This window comes from Pseudorca crassidens, chromosome 2 (assembly GCF_039906515.1).
Source record: "Pseudorca crassidens isolate mPseCra1 chromosome 2, mPseCra1.hap1, whole genome shotgun sequence".
In the NCBI taxonomy this organism is placed as follows: domain Eukaryota; kingdom Metazoa; phylum Chordata; class Mammalia; order Artiodactyla; family Delphinidae; genus Pseudorca; species Pseudorca crassidens.
In genome coordinates, this window is record NC_090297.1 from 20,730,906 (window position 1) to 20,749,239 (window position 18,334).

The 18,334-nt window shown below is 48.2% G+C and overlaps 1 protein-coding gene across 3 annotated transcripts in view; it reads left to right on the forward strand.

Moving 5' to 3' along the window:
* The first annotated feature begins 11,396 nt into the window (after positions 1 to 11,396).
* Positions 11,397 to 18,334, forward strand: part of ARID1A (AT-rich interaction domain 1A) — a 73,736-nt gene continuing 66,798 nt past the window's right edge. For 2 of the 3 annotated variants that reach the window (XM_067724961.1, XM_067724962.1), the window contains exon 1: positions 14,568 to 16,125. In XM_067724961.1, coding sequence (XP_067581062.1) covers positions 14,989 to 16,125 — 1,137 coding nt within the window. In that variant the 5' untranslated portion in view covers positions 14,568 to 14,988. Of the gene's footprint in view, positions 11,492 to 14,567; positions 16,126 to 18,334 lie in introns of those variants that run through there. The other variant, XM_067724963.1, reaches the window with a different exon arrangement.

The window sequence follows — 18,334 nt, forward strand, 5'->3', positions numbered from 1 at the left end:
ATATGAACAAACCCACAATGTAAATTATTTATACTGTTGAATAATATGAAACTATATAAATTAACAAAGATTATATATAAGAACAATTTCTAAGCAATTCCTAACACATATAAGCTATTGTTTAAGAATTCAATAATATCTTGAAGTCCATTAATGCTATAGTTCTCACCTTTTGAGATACCTCTGTGGCTCTTAGGGGGTTATTTGTTACTCAAGGGTCAAAGTAAGTTGAAAGCAGAAAGTTCTGCAAGACTACCAGCCAGGAACACATGAATCTATCTGCTTTTCTTCCTTACTGTCCAAGACAGCAGGGTCTTTCTTGTCTGATTCACTCAGGAAGAGCAGGACTCTTCAAGACACGCTGAGAGAATCCACCAAGCACATGACAGGTTGGTTAGGGCTGCAGGCTACCATTATATACCTTCCCTCCCATCCCCTCCAGGGCAAAACCCCATGAGAGCTGAACCTTGTCTGTCTTATGTACAGCGTACAGCACAGGGCTGGCATGTAGTAGTATTCAACCATTTCCTAAATGAACATGATAGAGTGGCAATGAGAACTTGAGGTAACTGGAGCCTTAATTTGGAAAGCATTTCCCAGGCATAAAGGCATGACCTGGGGATATATAAGCTACTCAAGGAGTACAGCGCAGTGTACAACAATCTGTAATGGAGCTATATGCCCCCAAATGAACTCAGACAAGGTCCCAAATCCAGGCACAGGCATCTAGGGAAAATGATTTTGTTACCATGCTAGTTTTTCTTTGGGACTGATAATTTATGTTTCATAACAGAAATTTGGCTTTGGGCAGCTTCATTTATTTATTAAAAAAATTTTTTTGTTTTTGCGGTATGTGGGCCTCTCACTGTTGTGGCCTCTCCCGTTGCAGAGCACAGGCTCTGGACGCGCAGGCTTAGCGGCCATGGCTCATGGGCCCAGCCGCTCCGCGGCATGTGGGATCTTCCTGGACCGGGGCACGAACCCGTGTCCCCTGCATCGGCAGGTGGACTCTCAACCACTGCGCCACCAGGGAAGCCCCCAACTTCATTTATTAAAGAAGAACATCATGATTTTGGAGAACGGAACACCGTTTTCCTTGTGTTGCTGTTCAGTAGGGCAGAATGTTTAGACCGACTCTCTTTTTTACAGAAGTAACTTAGCATACCCAAATGTCTAAGTACACAACTGTTATGCTGCTGGAAGTGGCAAGAGAAAACAATCCAGGTAGAAATGAACAGGAAAAGATGTTTAGGTTCCCTGTTCTGTGAAGAGTAATGTAGGGAAATGAAAGTGAACTGGAGAGGAAGAGAAATGGGAGCTGAAGAAACAGCCAAGAATCAGGAAGAGAGATTGCAAAACATGCCCCCTTTAGCCCCAAGTGCATTTGCATTTGCCTCTTCCTCTGCCTTTTGGTTGTTTGGAGGTGCCAGGCATGCGTTGCCACATGGCACACCCTCGACCTCTCCTGGTCACACTCTGTCATGAGTCACAACCTTGAGTCCTGTGGAAACAGCAAAGAGCTGGGCTCTCGGGGAGGAAGACAGTGCCTGACCCAGTGTCCACTACTTCAAGAAATGGGCATAAGGTGGCAGCACTGGTAGTGCCTGCAGGTGTTGTGGAGAGAAACTTGGCCAAGGGCCAGCTGTACTTGAGCTGCTAAGTCCCAGGGAAAAGATGGAAAAGGGGAACTCTGTTAAAGACCTCCTTATTAGGGTAGTAAGTGATGGAAGGAAAAAGGCTTCTCCTGGGGCAGCAGTGGCACCAGGAGCTCCACTAGGAGGAATGCGTGATGAGGTCACATTGCCTGGCACCCATACGTCTGTTAAAAGAATAACTGCCACTTATGAGGAAGGATTAAGACGGACTGATGAACAACATGGATGAATCTTGAAAACATGGTAAGTGAAAGAAGCCAATCACAAAAGATGTGTACTGTACAATTCTGCTTACGTGAAATGTCCAGCACAGGCAAATCTATAGAGACAGAACGTAGGTGAGTGATCGCCTAGGGCTTGAGACTGGGGACAAAGAGGGGGTGACTGCTAAAGGGTTTCACTCTAGGTTGATGAAATGTTCTAAAATTGATTGTGTTCTAAAATCAATTTTAGAACAATTTAACTCTGAATAAGCTAAAAACCATTGAATTTTGCACTTTAATGGAGAAATTGTAATGAAACCTCAATAAAGCTGTTACTTTTTAAAAAACGAATATTTAATTAAACCCAGAGAGGAAAGGTTATAACGTGAGTGCATTCTTAACCCTTCTCTCCCTCCCTGGTCCTTTGAATACCTATGGTTTCAATAGGGATGAGAGGCATGCCTTTTCCTGGAATCACCCATTTCTAAGCCAGTGCCTCTTAAACTTTAATTTGCATACAGATCACCTGTGGATCTTGTCAAAATGCAGAATCTGTTTCAGAAGGTCTGAAGTGGAGCCTAAGACTGTGCATTTCTAAGAAGCTCCTAGGTGATCTTGAAGCTGCTGGTCCTAGAATTACACTTGGAATAGAGAGACTCTAAGAGACTCATTGAAATTATATTTGTCCTTTGATTGAGATTAGTATTATGTCAGCTCTGTACTGAAGTTAAAATGCCAAGTAAATATTTTTATTTTGACTTGCTAGTGGCACAACATATATATGATGCTTCTAACAACAGTTAATACAGGTATCTTGAAAAAGTACATTACTAACATTATGGTATTTTATTATCCATTTTTATTGAAAAGTTCAGGATTTGGAACTGTAAGAGAACTGGGTTTGAATCCTGGCTCTATCATTAACCAATGTCATGGCCTTGGACTATCTGAGTTTCAGTTTCTTTGTGTATAGAATGGAGATACTAATACCTATCTCAGCGGATTTTTGGGAGTGCTGGAGACTATGGCACACACATTATACTCACTCTTGAGATAACTACTATTATTGTCATCATATTTGTGTGAGGTGGGAGAGCTACCACATTTCCTTCTCTGGATCTCGCATCACTCCATATTTTCTTTAAAACCTCCTAAATCTTGAAATTTTGGTTGTGTGGGAGATGATTCTCAAAAATTATTTTTCTTTATCTGCCTAAAGAAGGTGTTGTTTGGAGCTCTAGTAAAATCCATACGGAATATACTTTTTAATACGTAGATGTCTGCTTTCTTTTTTGTGGGAGGGTTTGTTCTTTTATTAAGAGATTCAAAGAAAAAGTTCAAGATTTGTTTTGTTTTTTTTTTTTTTTTTTTTGCAGTACGCGGGCCTCTCACTGTTGTTGCCTCTCCCGTTGCAGAGCACAGGTTCCGGACGCGCAGGCCCAATGGCCATGGCTCACAGGGCCAGCCGCTCCGCGGCATGTGGGATCCTCCCGGACCGGGGCGCGAACCTGTGTCCTCTGCATCGGCAGGCGGATTCTCAACCACTGCGCCACCAGGGAAACCTGTTCAGGATGTTTAATAAGGAATTTTGGTCTCCCTGATTCTCTAGTGTTAAGCTGGAATAATTCAACATCAATGACTTATTTTTGTTTAAAAAAATTTTCAAACTGAGTTACTCAATTTCACTTTAGGGCCTCTGCTATTTTCCTTTTCCTTTACAGGTACAGCAGGCAAGTTCTTCTAATGCTTGGCCCTCAGGGAAGCCTACAGAGAGAGGCAATTCGGAAAACCCTGTTTTGGAACAGAGCTGCTCCTCAATAGCTCCGCATGGAAGAGGAATTCCTGCCACAAATGATAAGACATCACAGGCACACAGCTTGGACTAGAGTGAGGACTGCTGCTTCTTCCTTCTTGTGGTGCTCTGACCTGGGAGGCCCATGGACTACAGTATTAGGCAAGCACCCAGGTGCCTTGTTCCTCCATGTTATACTTGGGCTGCAGTCTGAATGTTGTAGACTTGCAAGGGGCTGCCCAATGTATTTGCTTCCTTTTGTTTTTATAGTCTTTCGACTTTTAGGCTGACTTTATCTCCTTGATTTTCCTAGTTTCTGGAAGAATATGTAGCAAATACTAATTGTCACTGGCAAGTTCCCGGCATACAGCATTAGTGAAATTCATTTCTTCCTTCTTGTTAAATCATTCTTGTGTTTAAAAAAAATTTTTTTAACACTTTTGTAAATTTAACCCCTTGCCAACACCTTTCTGTCACTGTGTACTCAGCATTAGCTATATGAAGGCCTAAGCAGTATGGAGAATTAAGAACTTGTTTTCTTCTCTATTTGTTTTTTAAATTATAGAAGACTCTAATGCTGTCAGCTGGTAAATGTTTAGAATTTAAGGTAAACATCACTCTAACTTTTGTAAACACTGTAATAGAAAACTGGTTTTAGAGATGCAAAAACAAATCAAAAATTTTGTTTTATGGAGAATTGTGTTGAAGACATATTTTGAAATTTGAAGAAGGAAACAAGAGGTTCTATGTCTTCAGTGCAGCTTTGAATATTTAGGATTTCTTCTGTTAACTGTTCTGTTTTGTGTCACTACTGCATGAGGGCCTCAGAAAGGCTGGACTGGAAACACCAGCCCCCTGAAAGGGACAGTCACGTGTTCATGGAGTGAGGAAGTGCTAGCTGCTGGCTGGGGACTTCCCAGGTCACTAATTTTGAAAAACCCCCTAAACACTGATCTTAAAGATCCAATTCTTCTCTTCAACAGCAAGGATCAAAATGTTGGAAGGCTGTATCCTGTTTCCTCATCTAGCACCAGGATTCTGGTGAAGAGTTGCAATGGAGTGGACTCTAAGTCGGCTTGTTCTTTCCTTTCTTATTCGACCAGTTAAGGACATTATTTCATTTGGTGCGTCTTAGCCATTCATTTTGGTGGACAGTTGTTTCTCTTGTTATAAAGACCAATGACCATTCTAAACCCAGAGTCAGCCAAATAGGTAAAACAAATATCGCATAATTCCACATAGCTGCCTTAGGAGGACTGAGTTCTAGTCTATGCAGGAATCCCTGGCATGAGCACTGTTATGTACAGAAGCCTGAGCTTAGAGAGCAGCCAGTGTGGCATAGATTGTGACTTGTGGACATTTCTGTGCCATTTAGTCCAAGTACAATTACCCATCATGAGAGCCTATGTGACACAAACAGAAAGAGAGTAGGAGAAGATGAACAGGAGGAAAGAAGTTATCTTAATTCTATTCTCCCCAAGGGGAGAAAATGACTAAAATATAACCTGAGTGTAAGAGCATTAGTAATATTAATAATAATATCTTTGATAATTAGGCCACTGATCTCAAAGTACTTTTATTTATTTATTTATTTTAAATTTATTTATTTATTTTTGGCTGCATTGGGTCTTCGTTGCTGCGTGCGGGCTCTCTCTGGTTGCGGCGAGTGGGGGCCACTCTTCATTGTGGTGCACGGGCTTCTCACTGTGGGCTTCTCACTGTGGTGGCTTCTCTTGTTGTGGAGCATGGGCTCCAGGCTTGTGGGCTTCATTAGCTGCAGCACACAGGCTCAGTAGTTGTGGCTCGCAGGCTCCAGAGCGCAGGCTCAGTAGTTGTGGCGCACGGGCTCAGTTGTTCCGCAGCATGTGGGATCTTCCCGGACCAGGACTTGAACCCGTGTCCCCTGCACTGGCAGGCGGATTCCCAACCACTGCACCACCACCAGGGAAGCCCTCAAGTACTTTTTTTTTTTTTTTTTGCAGTGCGTGGGCCTCTCACTGTTGTGGCCTCTCCCATTGCGGAGCACAGGCTCCGGACACGCAGGCTCAGCGGCCATGGCCCACGGGCCCAGGCTCTCCGCGGCATGTGGGATCTTCCCGGACCGGGGCATGAACCGGTGTCCCCTGCATCAGCAGGCGGGCTCTCAACCACTGCGCCACCAGGGAAGCACCCCTCAAGTACTTTTAACATCCATTATTTTCTTTGTACTCACCAAAATCTCTTTAACGTCCCATAGAATGGGAATTGCCATGTCTTAAGTTTTTCCCTGTTCCTCTCTCCTCTTTATTCATCAACTTTCTTGGAAAATGAGGGATCTCGCCCTGAGAGTTAGGAACTTATCGATTTTGAAGGAAAAAGGCCTATCTTTCCTGTTAGTTAGACATCATCCTACACTGTACTTTATAGGAGGTACAAAAGTAGTGTATATTACAATTTTGTACATCACAGCAGGGTAATTGACAGAGAACCTTCCATTTACAGTAAACTGAATGAGAGGATTGACATCCAAAATCAAAAAGTGGAAACCTCTAGACTGGTTTCAAAGCATCACAGTGAAAGGACAGTCATGTGACTCATGGAGAACCTCTGCTCTGATGCTTCAGAGCATACATAGTCCATATGATTAGATTTTGTAAGTCTGAAATCTTGATCATTACAGTCTATAAATGGATATAGCCTTTTGGAAGTCTGACTTAGAATGAAAGCCTGGACCTTTGTCTCAAATATTGAGATACTATCAAATTGTAGGCTCTTTGCCTTGAATATTAGGTAGGTTATCCTCCTTTAACTCTTGTCTTCTGTTTCTTCATCCTCCACCCCCAATCACTCCCAAGAAGAACATCTCTGACAGAGTTTTCAATGTCTTTGTAGTACTTCATTCCTGTAAATTCCTTCTTCTCTATGTTTTTGTTCTGTTTTATGTAGTTTGGAAAATGACAGTGTAGAGTATGTTTGGTATAACCCTAGTCCTGGCCAGCATTTTTCATCCCTTTAAAAAATATATATATATATTATATATATATAAATATGTGTGTATATATATATATATATATATACACACACACATGGGTGTGTGTGTGTGTGTTCTGCGGTTGAAAGTATAGAACTAAAAACTTTACTTATTTATTTATTTAGGCCACACCTTGCAGCATGAAGGATCTTAGCTCCCCGACCAGGGACAAAACCTTTGCCCCCTGCAGTGGAAGCACAGAGTCCTAACCACTGGACCACCAGGGAATTCCCTAGAAGTAAAAACTTTAAATAAAATAGAGGGCTTCCCTGGTGGCACAGTGGTTAAGAATGGCCTGACAATTCAGGGGACATGGGTTCGATCCCTGGTCCGGGAAGATCCCACATGCTGTGGAGCAGCTAAGCCTGTGCACCACAACTACTGAGCCTGCGTTCTAGAGCCCGTGAGCCATAACTACTGAAGCCCACACGCCTAGAGCCCGTGCTCCACAACAAGAGAAGCACTGCAATGAGAAGGCTGCGCACTGCAGCGGAGAGTAGTTCCCGCTCACAGCAACCAGAGAAAGCCCGCGCACGGCGACGAAGACCCAACGCAGCCAAAAATAGATAAATAAGTTAAAAATAAAAAAGAAAATGTTTCTTGTATTGTTCCCGTTAAGCATTTCTCATATTTTGGCATCACACACCAAAACATGATGTCAGAGGTGTGGGGTGGGGGGGGAGCAGGTAGAGGTGAGGGAAAGACCAGGTTAGATAGTACAATGTGTGCAGTGGTGAAGAATTGACTAAATTTAATTAATCTTCAATTAGCAGATCACTGAGGATATGAATCACTCACTGGCAGTCAAAAGGTGATGTCAGTGAATGGTTATAGCTCAGCATGACTGCTTCTGTTTGCTCCTGTATTTACTCCTAGCACTATTGCTACTGCAGGGCTCTCCTATGAATTTTTTTTTTTTTTTTGCGGTACGCGGGCCTCTCCTGTGAATTTTATTGTGGGACTTTAGAAATGTCTACTGCCAAGGGTAGCATTAATAAGTATTCCAGTTGATAGTTAGAGCAAGGAACAAGTTTCTTAATGAAGTTTATAAATATGGCTTTGGACTGATCTTATTGGCAATAGTCATACTATTAATTTCTAGCTGAAAGAATCACATGCTCACAGGAGTACTGAGCCTAAGTAGAAGACTCATTTTGGTGGAAATTGGGTTAGAACAGCACATGCAACTCAAGGATTGCTGAAGAAGGGCAGGTGCATAAAGTTGCTTCATCATGAAAGGTGAATATTCAACGTGGAGACTGAGCGCCCTTGGTTAAGTTTTTAAAACAGTTTCTGCCTAAACTCTCTGTAATAGTTACCAATTGTGCTAATAATGGATTACAAAAATCCTCAGTAGCCAATCAGGTTGCGACCTCCTTACTTCTAAGCATCTTCCTAGAGAATATCTTATGAAGGTTATGTAGTATCTCAATTCTCCTATGATTGCATCTTGGAAACACTGGCTGCTAGTTCATAAAAAACCAGAGAGTATGTACAGAGTCAACTAGAATCCTTCTTTTCTAGATACTTTGGACTTCCAACTTTAGCTGGGCTAAAGTGGAACGACGTGAGCCATGAACTCCAGGGTTTTCTGGACAGAGTGCCATATTTTTAAGTAACCATGATTGACGGTTATGGGAAAAAAAATACTTAAATGGGCTCTTGGACTTTGTTCTGAGGTCAAAAGGGACCGCATTTAAAAATGTGTATTCTATATCCTGATCTTGGTGTTTGACACAAAAATAGTACCTAATGTTGTGTGATATTGTGTATTCTTTTGTTTGAACATAGTTTGTAGATGGACTCTATTAGTGAAAACACACTGTGGTGGAGAGGAATGTGTGTGTGTGTATGTTTCAGTGATGTTTTTATTTATTTTTATTTTTTATTTTTTTGCGGTACGCGGGCCTCTCACTGTTGTGGCCTCTCCCGTTGCAGAGCACAGGCTCCGATGTTCAGGCTCAGCGGCCATGGCTCACGGGCCCAGCCGCTCCGCGGCATGTGGGATCTTGCCAGACCGGGGCACGAACCCGTGTCCCCCGCATCGGCAGGCGGACTCTCAACCACTGCGTCACCAGGGAAGCCCTCAGTGCTGTTTTTAAATGGCCTGTTGGGTAGGTTTGATGAAATGTGTTAGGTTATTTCACCTTTGTCTCCTGTTCTCTCCCTCCACCGTAAGACTGGAAGAACAACACACTTATACCCAAGCCTCCAGTAGTCTGTTTGGAAGGGTAGGCCAATTAGAACCAAACTGCTTGTCCCCACCCCCAGCCACTCTGGTAGGTTCTGAATCCAGTTTCAGTGTTGTTAAATTTCAGGGCAGAAAGTGATAATTTGGAAAAGTGCCAAAACCCACTGTAATTTTTCCTGGCAGCTTTCCCTTGGTGTCATTGGTAAGTTCTGCATTTCACTGGAGTACCGCACCACTACTACTACAGTACCTCGCAGCAGACTTTTTCATTTGGTCCACTTTTATCTTTGGAAGAAGCCGTTTTTCAGTAGGGATAGACGGATTTACACTCTATTAAAGCTAGTCAGAATGCTTTCCCTTAAGGGTCATTCACTTCCTGCCTTATGCTTAATAAGTTCCCTTGGATTTTCCTTGATGCTTACATAAAAAGCCTGGCATGATCATGCTGGAGTATTCTCTTGAGGCGGCTGTGTTGCACACTTGCTGTTTTAGGCTCCTATCCTGTTTCACAGGACTGCATGCCTACCTCCCTCCATTTTGTCAGTGCTCACTGGGTTTTTCCTTCTCTTTCCACCTCTCTTCTACAGACTTGTGTTGGAGCAAAAGACTCCATTCCAGATCCATTCCAGAGTTACTATGAGAAACTTCCCCACTCTCTGACTTTTTTTCCTATCTCAGTAAAATGGCAGTGTAAGAAAGCTCTATGCAGTCAGGGCTGAAAGAAATACCCACCTAGAATATTTGATTTTCCTTCTGATTTTCTTCTCTACTCTCAACTTTCAAAAATTTCCCCTACAATCATTTTACACGTGTGGAATTTTCTAGATTGGTTTTAAAGAATAAAGCAGAACAAATGCAGCCTGGATTGGTTTAATATGGGAAGTCAAGGAAAACAGACTTTTACTGTTCCTGAGCAATACCTTCAGTATTCAGATTGGTGACCTTATCTTTCCTTGGTAGTGTTGTTAGTGTTTAGCTCTCCAAATCTAAAAACAGCTTTGTGTAATAAGTACCAAACACAAAATTGTCGTGTCTCTTCTGATGGACTGTAAAGTGGCTTTCAAGCTTCTTTGTAAGTAGGTTTTTCATATCTGCACTATTTTTGTGTCCGTTGGTGAACACAAACCTTCAGTGAGGCTCAGGAGAAATGCCCAAATTCCTGATCTGCCCAGTGGTTTTATAAAACTCGAGTCTGGGTTGGTTTGTTTGTCTTTAAAATATTATTAATAGTTTTACTCTATCTTCTACAAAAGAATCGTCAACAAGCTCACCAATGAGATAAGTGGTTACGGAAAATGTATATATTAGAGTGTGAGAGAGCTTGTGCTTTTTCCTTCATGTTAGATTGACTCTGGGTGCTTGCTTTGTTTGAAACCCACCACAAACCAAACTAGCCTGGACCTTTATTTATTTAATTTTATTTTAGATTTCAGTTTTGGGGTAGGTGATGGTGAGGGTAATTCTTATTTTATATTGGTACAAAAAAAGCAAGTTGACTTATACCTAAGGGTTTTTTTGCAGAGCTACTCTTTTGGTGAAGAAAAAAAAAAGCCTCATTCAGAAATTAACATTTCTCAAAATGTGTTCCTTATTATTCTGAAATGTAAGTTCCTTCAAATTGTTTATTTTAAAACTCTGAGATGAATGGAAGAAGGATCTAGACAAGGAGTTGTTGAGCGCCCACCATGCTTGATACCTCTGGGGTTGCTCCTTTGGAATTCTAGGTGCTGGGCAAGCGCAATTTTACCAGGGCTGTTGAGCGCCATTCGGACTCCATTCCATTTTTCTCCGTGGCGATCCAGTTCGTATCTTACAGCTCCCGCCTGGAAGCCGGTAATGTAATGAATTGCCTTGACTCTTGCTTCAATCCACTTTCCTCGCTTAATATGCAGTCCAAAGTTTTGCAGCTCGCTGTCAGATGGTACTGCTACACTTTCACACTGCTCCCAAAGCCTCCGCTGGGGCTGTTTCAGAACACGGAGTTACAAACTTTAAGAAACAGACAGCTCCAGACGGAAATCCACGCCAGGCTTTGAGCTCTGCTTCTGGCTTCCGTCAACTGACATAGTTGCCCTTTTGCTCAAACTCGCAGCTCCAGTTCGCACTCGGGAGAGCTCCGCTGGGTATCTGCTTGCTTCGGCGCGGCGGGGACGCGTGTGAGGCTACGAGCCGGCGCTCCACCTATTTCGCCGCGCCTTAGTTCAGAACCGAGGCAAACCTTCACTTGGGTCCCTGGGCTTAAACGTCTTCCTTCAAAAAGAGTGGGGAAAGGAAGGAGCCGGGCCCGATCTTTTGTTTGTTTGTTGAATTTTGTATTTCGGACACTTGGGAAGCAAATTGCCAGAGAGGAAGGGCTGTCCTCCCTGCAAACGTTTCCCTCTCTTAGCAAACCCTCCAGGCCTCGGTTCCACATTTTGCAGTTGACTGCGTGGATTTTAATAGGCTGTTCCCTTACTCTCGGGCCCAATCCATGCACACTGTGTAGCCAGATAAAATGAGAGCACATTTTCTGCCATTTTCAGTCGGTTTGTCCTGGCAGCCCTGCCCCCTTCCTTGGCTGCGGCAGCCGCGGGAGTTAATGCTGCGAGCAGAAAACTCCGCCTGATCCTCCGGGCCGGAGATCCAGTCCACGTTTGCCAGGTGCCGTGCGGTAGGGGACGGCGATAAGAACTCTCTTGTGACGGAGCGAGCGAGACTTTAGTCCGGTTTCCATGTCAACGATACAGTCCATATTTGCCATCAGGCTGTTGGTGGCAAAGGAGCTTTCGTGCGGGTAGCGCTGTCCTAGTCCTAGTTCTCCAATCGGCGCCGGGATTCCTGAGCTGCCTAGGTGTGGGGTTAAAAGGCAGGGGCCGTGGGGGAGAAAACTCCACCAGCGGGAGGACCCACAGCCCCAAACCCGGGTCTCGGAGCTTGGGCCGGCCACGTGCCCTGTTCCTCCCCTCCCCCCTTTCCCGCAGCCATTACCCCTAGGGAAAGCTGATGGGCCAGTTTCTAAGAAAGTTCCCGTCAACTCGGGATAGTGATGTGGGGCTGTAAGGGTAGGGGTGGAAGAGGACCCTAAAGGATTTGAGATTTTAAAAAAAAAAGTGGGAAAGGAGAAATCCGACATTACTACCTCCTCCAACCCAGGTGGAGAGATTTTTTGCGCACTTTATTGCTAGACAAAAATGGTGGCTGTTTTCAAAACAGCCTGCCCACGTGTCGGACAGGGATTTTGGCACTTTCCAAATTTCACAGCCATTGAAGAAAGGGGATGAGGGCTTCCTCTGGAGACAAATTCATTCTGGCTTCCAGATTGTCACTGGGCTCCAGGTTTCTCATTATACTCCACCTCTGAGGGAAATGGCAGGGTAATTGCATGTAAAAAATTCCTCATTTGTGTGCAGGACTCAGGACTGTTTGCCAGCTCAGAGGCAGTTGATTAAATAGCCAAGTCCATTTAAGAGGCAGCCTATAATCTGGTTTCTAGGACCTAATGCACCGGGCGAGTTGTTGCCCCTGAGGACTGTGAGTGAAAGGAGGGCACTGGTCCATTCCAGTCAGTCAGATCCTGGTAGGCCGGTTTGGTTCTTGGCTTGGGGGGAAAGAAAACACCAGTAGGAAGTTTTTGCTTTTTTAGTGTAAGATGCTCTTAGGTTTTCTTGGGGGTAAGAATGAGTTCAGGTTTTCGGAATTATTCACAGTGACCAGTGGCATGGCCAAAACTCCAGGGGCCTGCAGAATCTGGAAGTTCTAAGGTAATGGTTGTGTGGCCATGAAGTCTCCATTTACAGAATCTAAGGGGGAAAAAGGCTCTGGTGTCTAGTGACTAGCTGGCTTGGCCTCTCCCAAGGCAGCCTTGGGCTTGGTGAGGAGCTGGAATCCCCTCTGGCTTTTGTAGCCTGTCATGTCAGAGCATTCCAAGTCAGCCAGAGGAGGAAAAGGCTGCTGCTGGGATTCGGTGGGGCCTGTGGATCTAGAATTTTCTATGTATGCCTGCAGCTCAATCAGCATCTCTTAGAATATAATGGTAAACTTTGATGATTCTTTACAGTGTAGGACAGAAAACAAATTTGGGTTGCATCTGTTTTCTAAGTGACCTCTTAGACTGCACCTTTTCTCTCTTTAAGGCGAAAATAGTTTCCTCCATTTGGTCATCCCTCTTCTGCAGTGGTTTCTTTGAACACTTAGGTTCCTCCAGTCCCTGAAGCCTCTTCTGTGATCTGTTTACAGTTTTACAGGTACTGCCTTTGGAGACTGGGGCTCTTGGTCATTGTGGGCAAAGGTGGGGCTTGTGTTCTCCCGCTAGAAGGCTGTCATATGCCCTCAAAGTAGCTTCAGTGGTGACTATTTTAAGTCAGTGTTGAGATGACCAGCTTTGATCTCAAACCCATTCTGATCACATTGTTGAATATGGCACAACTTGACCACTGTTTTTTTTTTTAAATTAATTAATTTAAAAATTTTTGTCTGCATTGGATCTTCGTTGCTGAGCACGGGCTTTCTCTAGTTGCCGTGAGTGGTACTCTTCGTTGCAGTGCGCGGGCTTCTCATTGCTGTGGCTTCTCCTGTTGTGGAGCACGGGTTCTAGGCACGCGGGCTTCAGTAGTTGTGGCTCACGGGTGTAGCTGCTCCGCGGCATGTGGGATCTTGCCTGGTCAGGGCTCAAACCTGTGTCCCCTGCATTGGCAGGCGGATTCTTAACCACTGTGCCACCAGGGAAGCCCGTGACCACTGTTTTTTGTTTGTTTTTAATGCTAAGTAGTTAGGGGCAGCTGTGGGGACTCTGCTTTTTAAAGCCACCCTCCTCTGCTCTGACTTTAAGTGACAGGGCAGTCCCCTACACTCTGTCTTGATTCTGTAAAATGGAGATAATAGACCTCATGCCCCCAGGGCCTTGTGAGGACTGGCTAATGAGGGCAGAGGAGTGGGAAAACGGAAAGTCTAAAACAATGATCTGTCATTCCATGCAGCTTGCAAAGGGGATAAACTGTAAGGCTCAGCTGGTTCTTTGGAGCGGGTTTGTAAAAGGTTTTGAAGAAGAAAAGTGCTGTAGAGATGCTAAGTAGCAGCCAAGAGACCAGGCCCGCTGCCAGGGGGTCAGGCCTGGGCCGAGGCGGCCGCGGTCTCGGGCTCAGGCCAATTTTGCAGCCCCAAGTAAACTTCACGGTTGCCCGCTCCCCTACGCGCGGCCTGGAGGGGACCGACCTGGGTAGGAACGCCAGGAGGGAGGCGGCGCAGGCTCCGGAGAGGCGCGAGTTCCGGGCCGGGTTTTCCCCGAAGCCTTCGGCGGCGGCGCTGCCGAGCGAAAGCGGCAGAGGGCCTGCCGCCGCCGCGGCTGGTTCTCTCCCCTCCTCCTTTGTGAAGGGACGGGAGCGAGTCCGTTCCACGGCCTGCGCCCGCTCCGCGCTCCGCTCCGGGTTTGCCAGGCGGCCGCGACGGCGCTGGGTAAAATGGCAGTGCTGAGCCTCGTGTCGGAGTGAGGGGGACTCGGAGGAGAGTGGGGCGCTCTAGCCGCTCAGTGCGGCCGCCCGCCCGCCCGCTCGCCCGCTGCCGCGCAGCAACCTCAGCCCGCGCCGCGGCCGGGGAGGGGAGGCAGGGCGCCCGGCCCGGCCTACGCTCCGACTCTACCTCCCGGCGCCTGGGCTGCTGCCGCGCGCCCTCCAGCCCGCCCGTCCCGGGTCCCCCTCCCCCCGCTCCCTCCCTCCCTCCCTCCCTCCCTCCCTCCCCGCCCCCTCCCCCTCGCCTGCCTCCCTCCCTCCCTCCTCCTTTCTCCGGCAGCAGAAAGCGGAGAGTCACAGCGGGGCCAGGCCCTGGGGAGCGGAGCCTCCACCGCCCCCCTCATTCCCAGGCAAGGGCTTGGGGGGAATGAGCCGGGAGAGCCGGGTCCCGAGCCTACAGAGCCGGGAGCAGCTGAGCCGCCGGCGCCTCGGCCGCCGCCGCCTCCTCCTCCTCCGCCGCCGCCAGCCCGGAGCCTGAGCCGGCGGGGCGGGGGGGAGAGGAGCGAGCGAGCGCAGCGCAGCAGCGGAGCCCCGCGAGGCCCGCCCGGGCGAGTGGGGAGGGCAGCCCGGGGGATTCGGCCCCGGGGCGGGGTGGGAGGGGGAAAGAAGACGAAGACAGGGCCGGGTCTCTCCGCGGACGAGACAGCGGGGATCATGGCCGCGCAGGTCGCCCCCGCCGCCGCCAGCAGCCTGGGCAACCCGCCGCCGCCGCCCTCGGAGCTGAAGAAAGCGGAGCAGCAGCAGCGGGAGGAGGCGGGGGGCGAGGCGGCGGCGGTAGCGGCCGAGCGCGGGGAAATGAAGGCAGCCGCCGGGCAGGAAAGCGAGGGCCCCGCCGTGGGGCCGCCGCAGCCACTGGGAAAAGAGCTGCAGGACGGGGCTGAGAGCAATGGGGGTGGCGGCGGCGGCGGAGCCGGCGGCGGTGGCGGGCCCGGCGCGGAGCCGGACCTGAAGAACTCGAACGGGAACGCGGGCCCTAGGCCCGCCCTGAACAATAACCTCACGGAGCCGCCCGGCGGCGGTGGTGGCGGCAGCAGCGACGGGGTGGGGGCGCCTCCTCACTCAGCCGCGGCCGCCTTGCCGCCCCCAGCCTACGGCTTCGGGCAACCCTACGGCCGGAGCCCGTCTGCCGTCGCCGCCGCGGCGGCCGCCGTCTTCCACCAACAACATGGCGGACAACAAAGCCCTGGCCTGGCAGCGCTGCAGAGCGGCGGCGGCGGCGGGGGCCTGGAGCCCTACGCGGGGCCCCAGCAGAACTCGCACGACCACGGCTTCCCCAACCACCAGTACAACTCCTACTACCCCAACCGCAGCGCCTACCCCCCGCCCCCCCAGGCCTACGCGCTGAGCTCCCCGAGAGGTGGCACTCCGGGGTCCGGCGCGGCGGCGGCCACCGGCTCCAAGCCGCCTCCCTCCTCCAGCGCCTCCGCCTCCTCGTCGTCTTCGTCCTTCGCTCAGCAGCGCTTCGGGGCCATGGGGGGAGGCGGCCCCACAGCGGCCGGAGGGGGAACCCCTCAGCCCACCGCCACCCCCACCCTCAACCAACTGCTCACGTCGCCCAGCTCGGCCCGGGGCTACCAGGGCTACCCCGGGGGCGACTACGGCGGCGGGCCCCAGGACGGGGGCGCCGGCAAGGGCCCGGCGGACATGGCCTCGCAGTGCTGGGGGGCTGCTGCTGCTGCTGCTGCGGCGGCGGCGGCCGCCTCGGGAGGAGCCCAACAAAGGAGCCACCACGCGCCCATGAGCCCCGGGAGCAGCGGCGGCGGGGGTCAGCCGCTCGCCCGGACCCCGCAGGTACACGGCTGAGTGGGGAGGGGGCTGGGGCGAGCGGGGTCCTGGGAGTGGGGGGCGGCGGCGGGGAGCAGGCCACAGCCGTGGGCTACCCCCAGTCCGGGGCCCCCACTGCTGGGGAGCTGCCATTGTCTCGCTCTTCCCTCTTAAAATGGCTGCCTGTCTGCCTTACTCTCTTTCCCTCTTTCAGCCTTTGTGTGGGGCTTTCCCTGAGGTGTCTGCTCCCCTTCTCCCTCTACCCTGGTCCCTTCCAGCTCTGGGAGTCTTCCAGGGGGTGCGAAGCAGAGTGTGCGGGAAAGGGCCCGGCCCGGGGTGACGGGGTGCTGGGGGGTCAGGTTAGGGGTATAGGCAGTGCTAGGAGGTCTGGAGTTGAGTGAACAGTTATTTGCTCACCTGCCGCTCCTCTCTGCTCCTCCCCCCACCGCCCACCTTCTTCTAGGCCGGTCCCCATCTGTGTTTCCAAGGAGGGGCCCCTCGGGCTCGGGGGGACCTCGAGGGAGGGCAGGGGCCTGCTTGGGAGCAGCTAGAGGCCGGCTGCGGTCCACCCAGGGCAGCCCGGGCCGTCTCCTGTCTTAGTCTCCGTCGGCCCAGTGGCCTGGGCTTCTCCCTGGAAGTGCTGGTAAACAGCTGAGTGATTGGAGTAGTAAGTGCAGATTGCTTTGGTTTGGGATTTGAATTATGGAGGTAAAATCCTTCTGTCAAAGCCAGGAGACAGTTGGTCTTAGGTTGACATCCTATCTGTGATCTGATTGGCTCCCCATCTCCTGCTCTTGGCCATTTATAATTGCCTCTGATGTAATGGTACAACAATCCTGATGAGCTCATAAACTTTTACACTCTGCTTTTCTGCCAGTGATAACCCAAACCATCGCTGCCACTATCTGCCTTTTATTCCAGAGCTGAAATTGGCTGTGACCTTGAGGAGGGAGGTTTAAGCAGCAATACTGTATCAGCAGGAGCAGAGTCCCAGACAGGCTGCCCTTGTTACATTGTGCCCGAAACAAAAGAGGAGGCAGTGGCATTTTGCTTGTACCTTGGATTTATTTTGCTTGTTATGTTTTATGCAGACTGAAATAGATTCTGTGTTGTCAGAACAGTAGCTGAGTTTTTCTCTACAATGGGTTTGCTGTTTGTTTTGGTTTTGTGACTTTCCTGATGGTATAAATGACTTCTTTGATGGCTCTGAAGATGCGTTTGTCTTGAGTAATTTTGACCCTGTTCGCTTTGCAGAACTGAAATTATTTTACTGACCTTTTTATTGAGTGGCAAATGTGGGATCTTTATCAGAGGGGGTAGGAAAAAACTTTGAGAACTGAAAGCTTTCTGAAAGAGAATTTCATATTTAGGTGTTCTGTTTTAAGGAAGGCTGGCCTCATTATTTGTTTACATGTTAACACTTTCTTTTGTTAATTGAACTTGGGGAGAGCAGATCAATTTAAAGGGAAGGACATCTTTTTTGATCTTGAGAGGGGCTGTTTCTTAAAGGCTTGGTTGGTGAAATTTATCATTTGTTCCTGGAAATATCAAAAAGCCTAGTTTTCTATTTTGTCATCATTCATTTTACAGCTTTGAAATAGAGGTCAACCAGTTTTTTTCTTTGCATTTTAAGTTCCATTTATTTCTGTCTTCCAAGATAACAAAGATATGACCTACAATGATACTTAAGACTTGCTTAGAAATTACAACTTTTAGGTGTGTTTTTATGTATTCTGTTTTATTTTGCTCTTCCTCTTCATCATGTTCTGTCTTCAGTGCTTTGGCCACGAATATTGGGTATTCTTTGGAGTCATCTATCTTTTCAAAGCAGAAAAAAGTCTTCCTTCATGTCTGCCCCTCTCCCAGCAGTACCCAGTTGTACCTTTGTCCTATGAGATTTTGTTCACATTTTGTTCACTTCGGCGGCCTAATTAGATGTATTCCCTCCCCATCTTAGAACTGCTTTTCTACCCTTACGTTGAGCTGGGAATTTTGAAAATATTTATGTCAGGTAGCAGGTTTAGAGGTCTGTGCCTTGACTCCGGGTCTTCCATGATGTTCTACATCTGGGCAAGAAATAGGGGAATTTTAAATTAGATTCCTAGTGTCTGGAGGAGAAATTTTGTCTTAGAACATCTTCTCTCTGGGTCATTCTGTAGTTTATCTCTTTCCCCCCATTTTTTCCCTTTTGGGGGTGAGGGGGAAAGGAGGCTAAGTAATTTACTATTCTTAAACC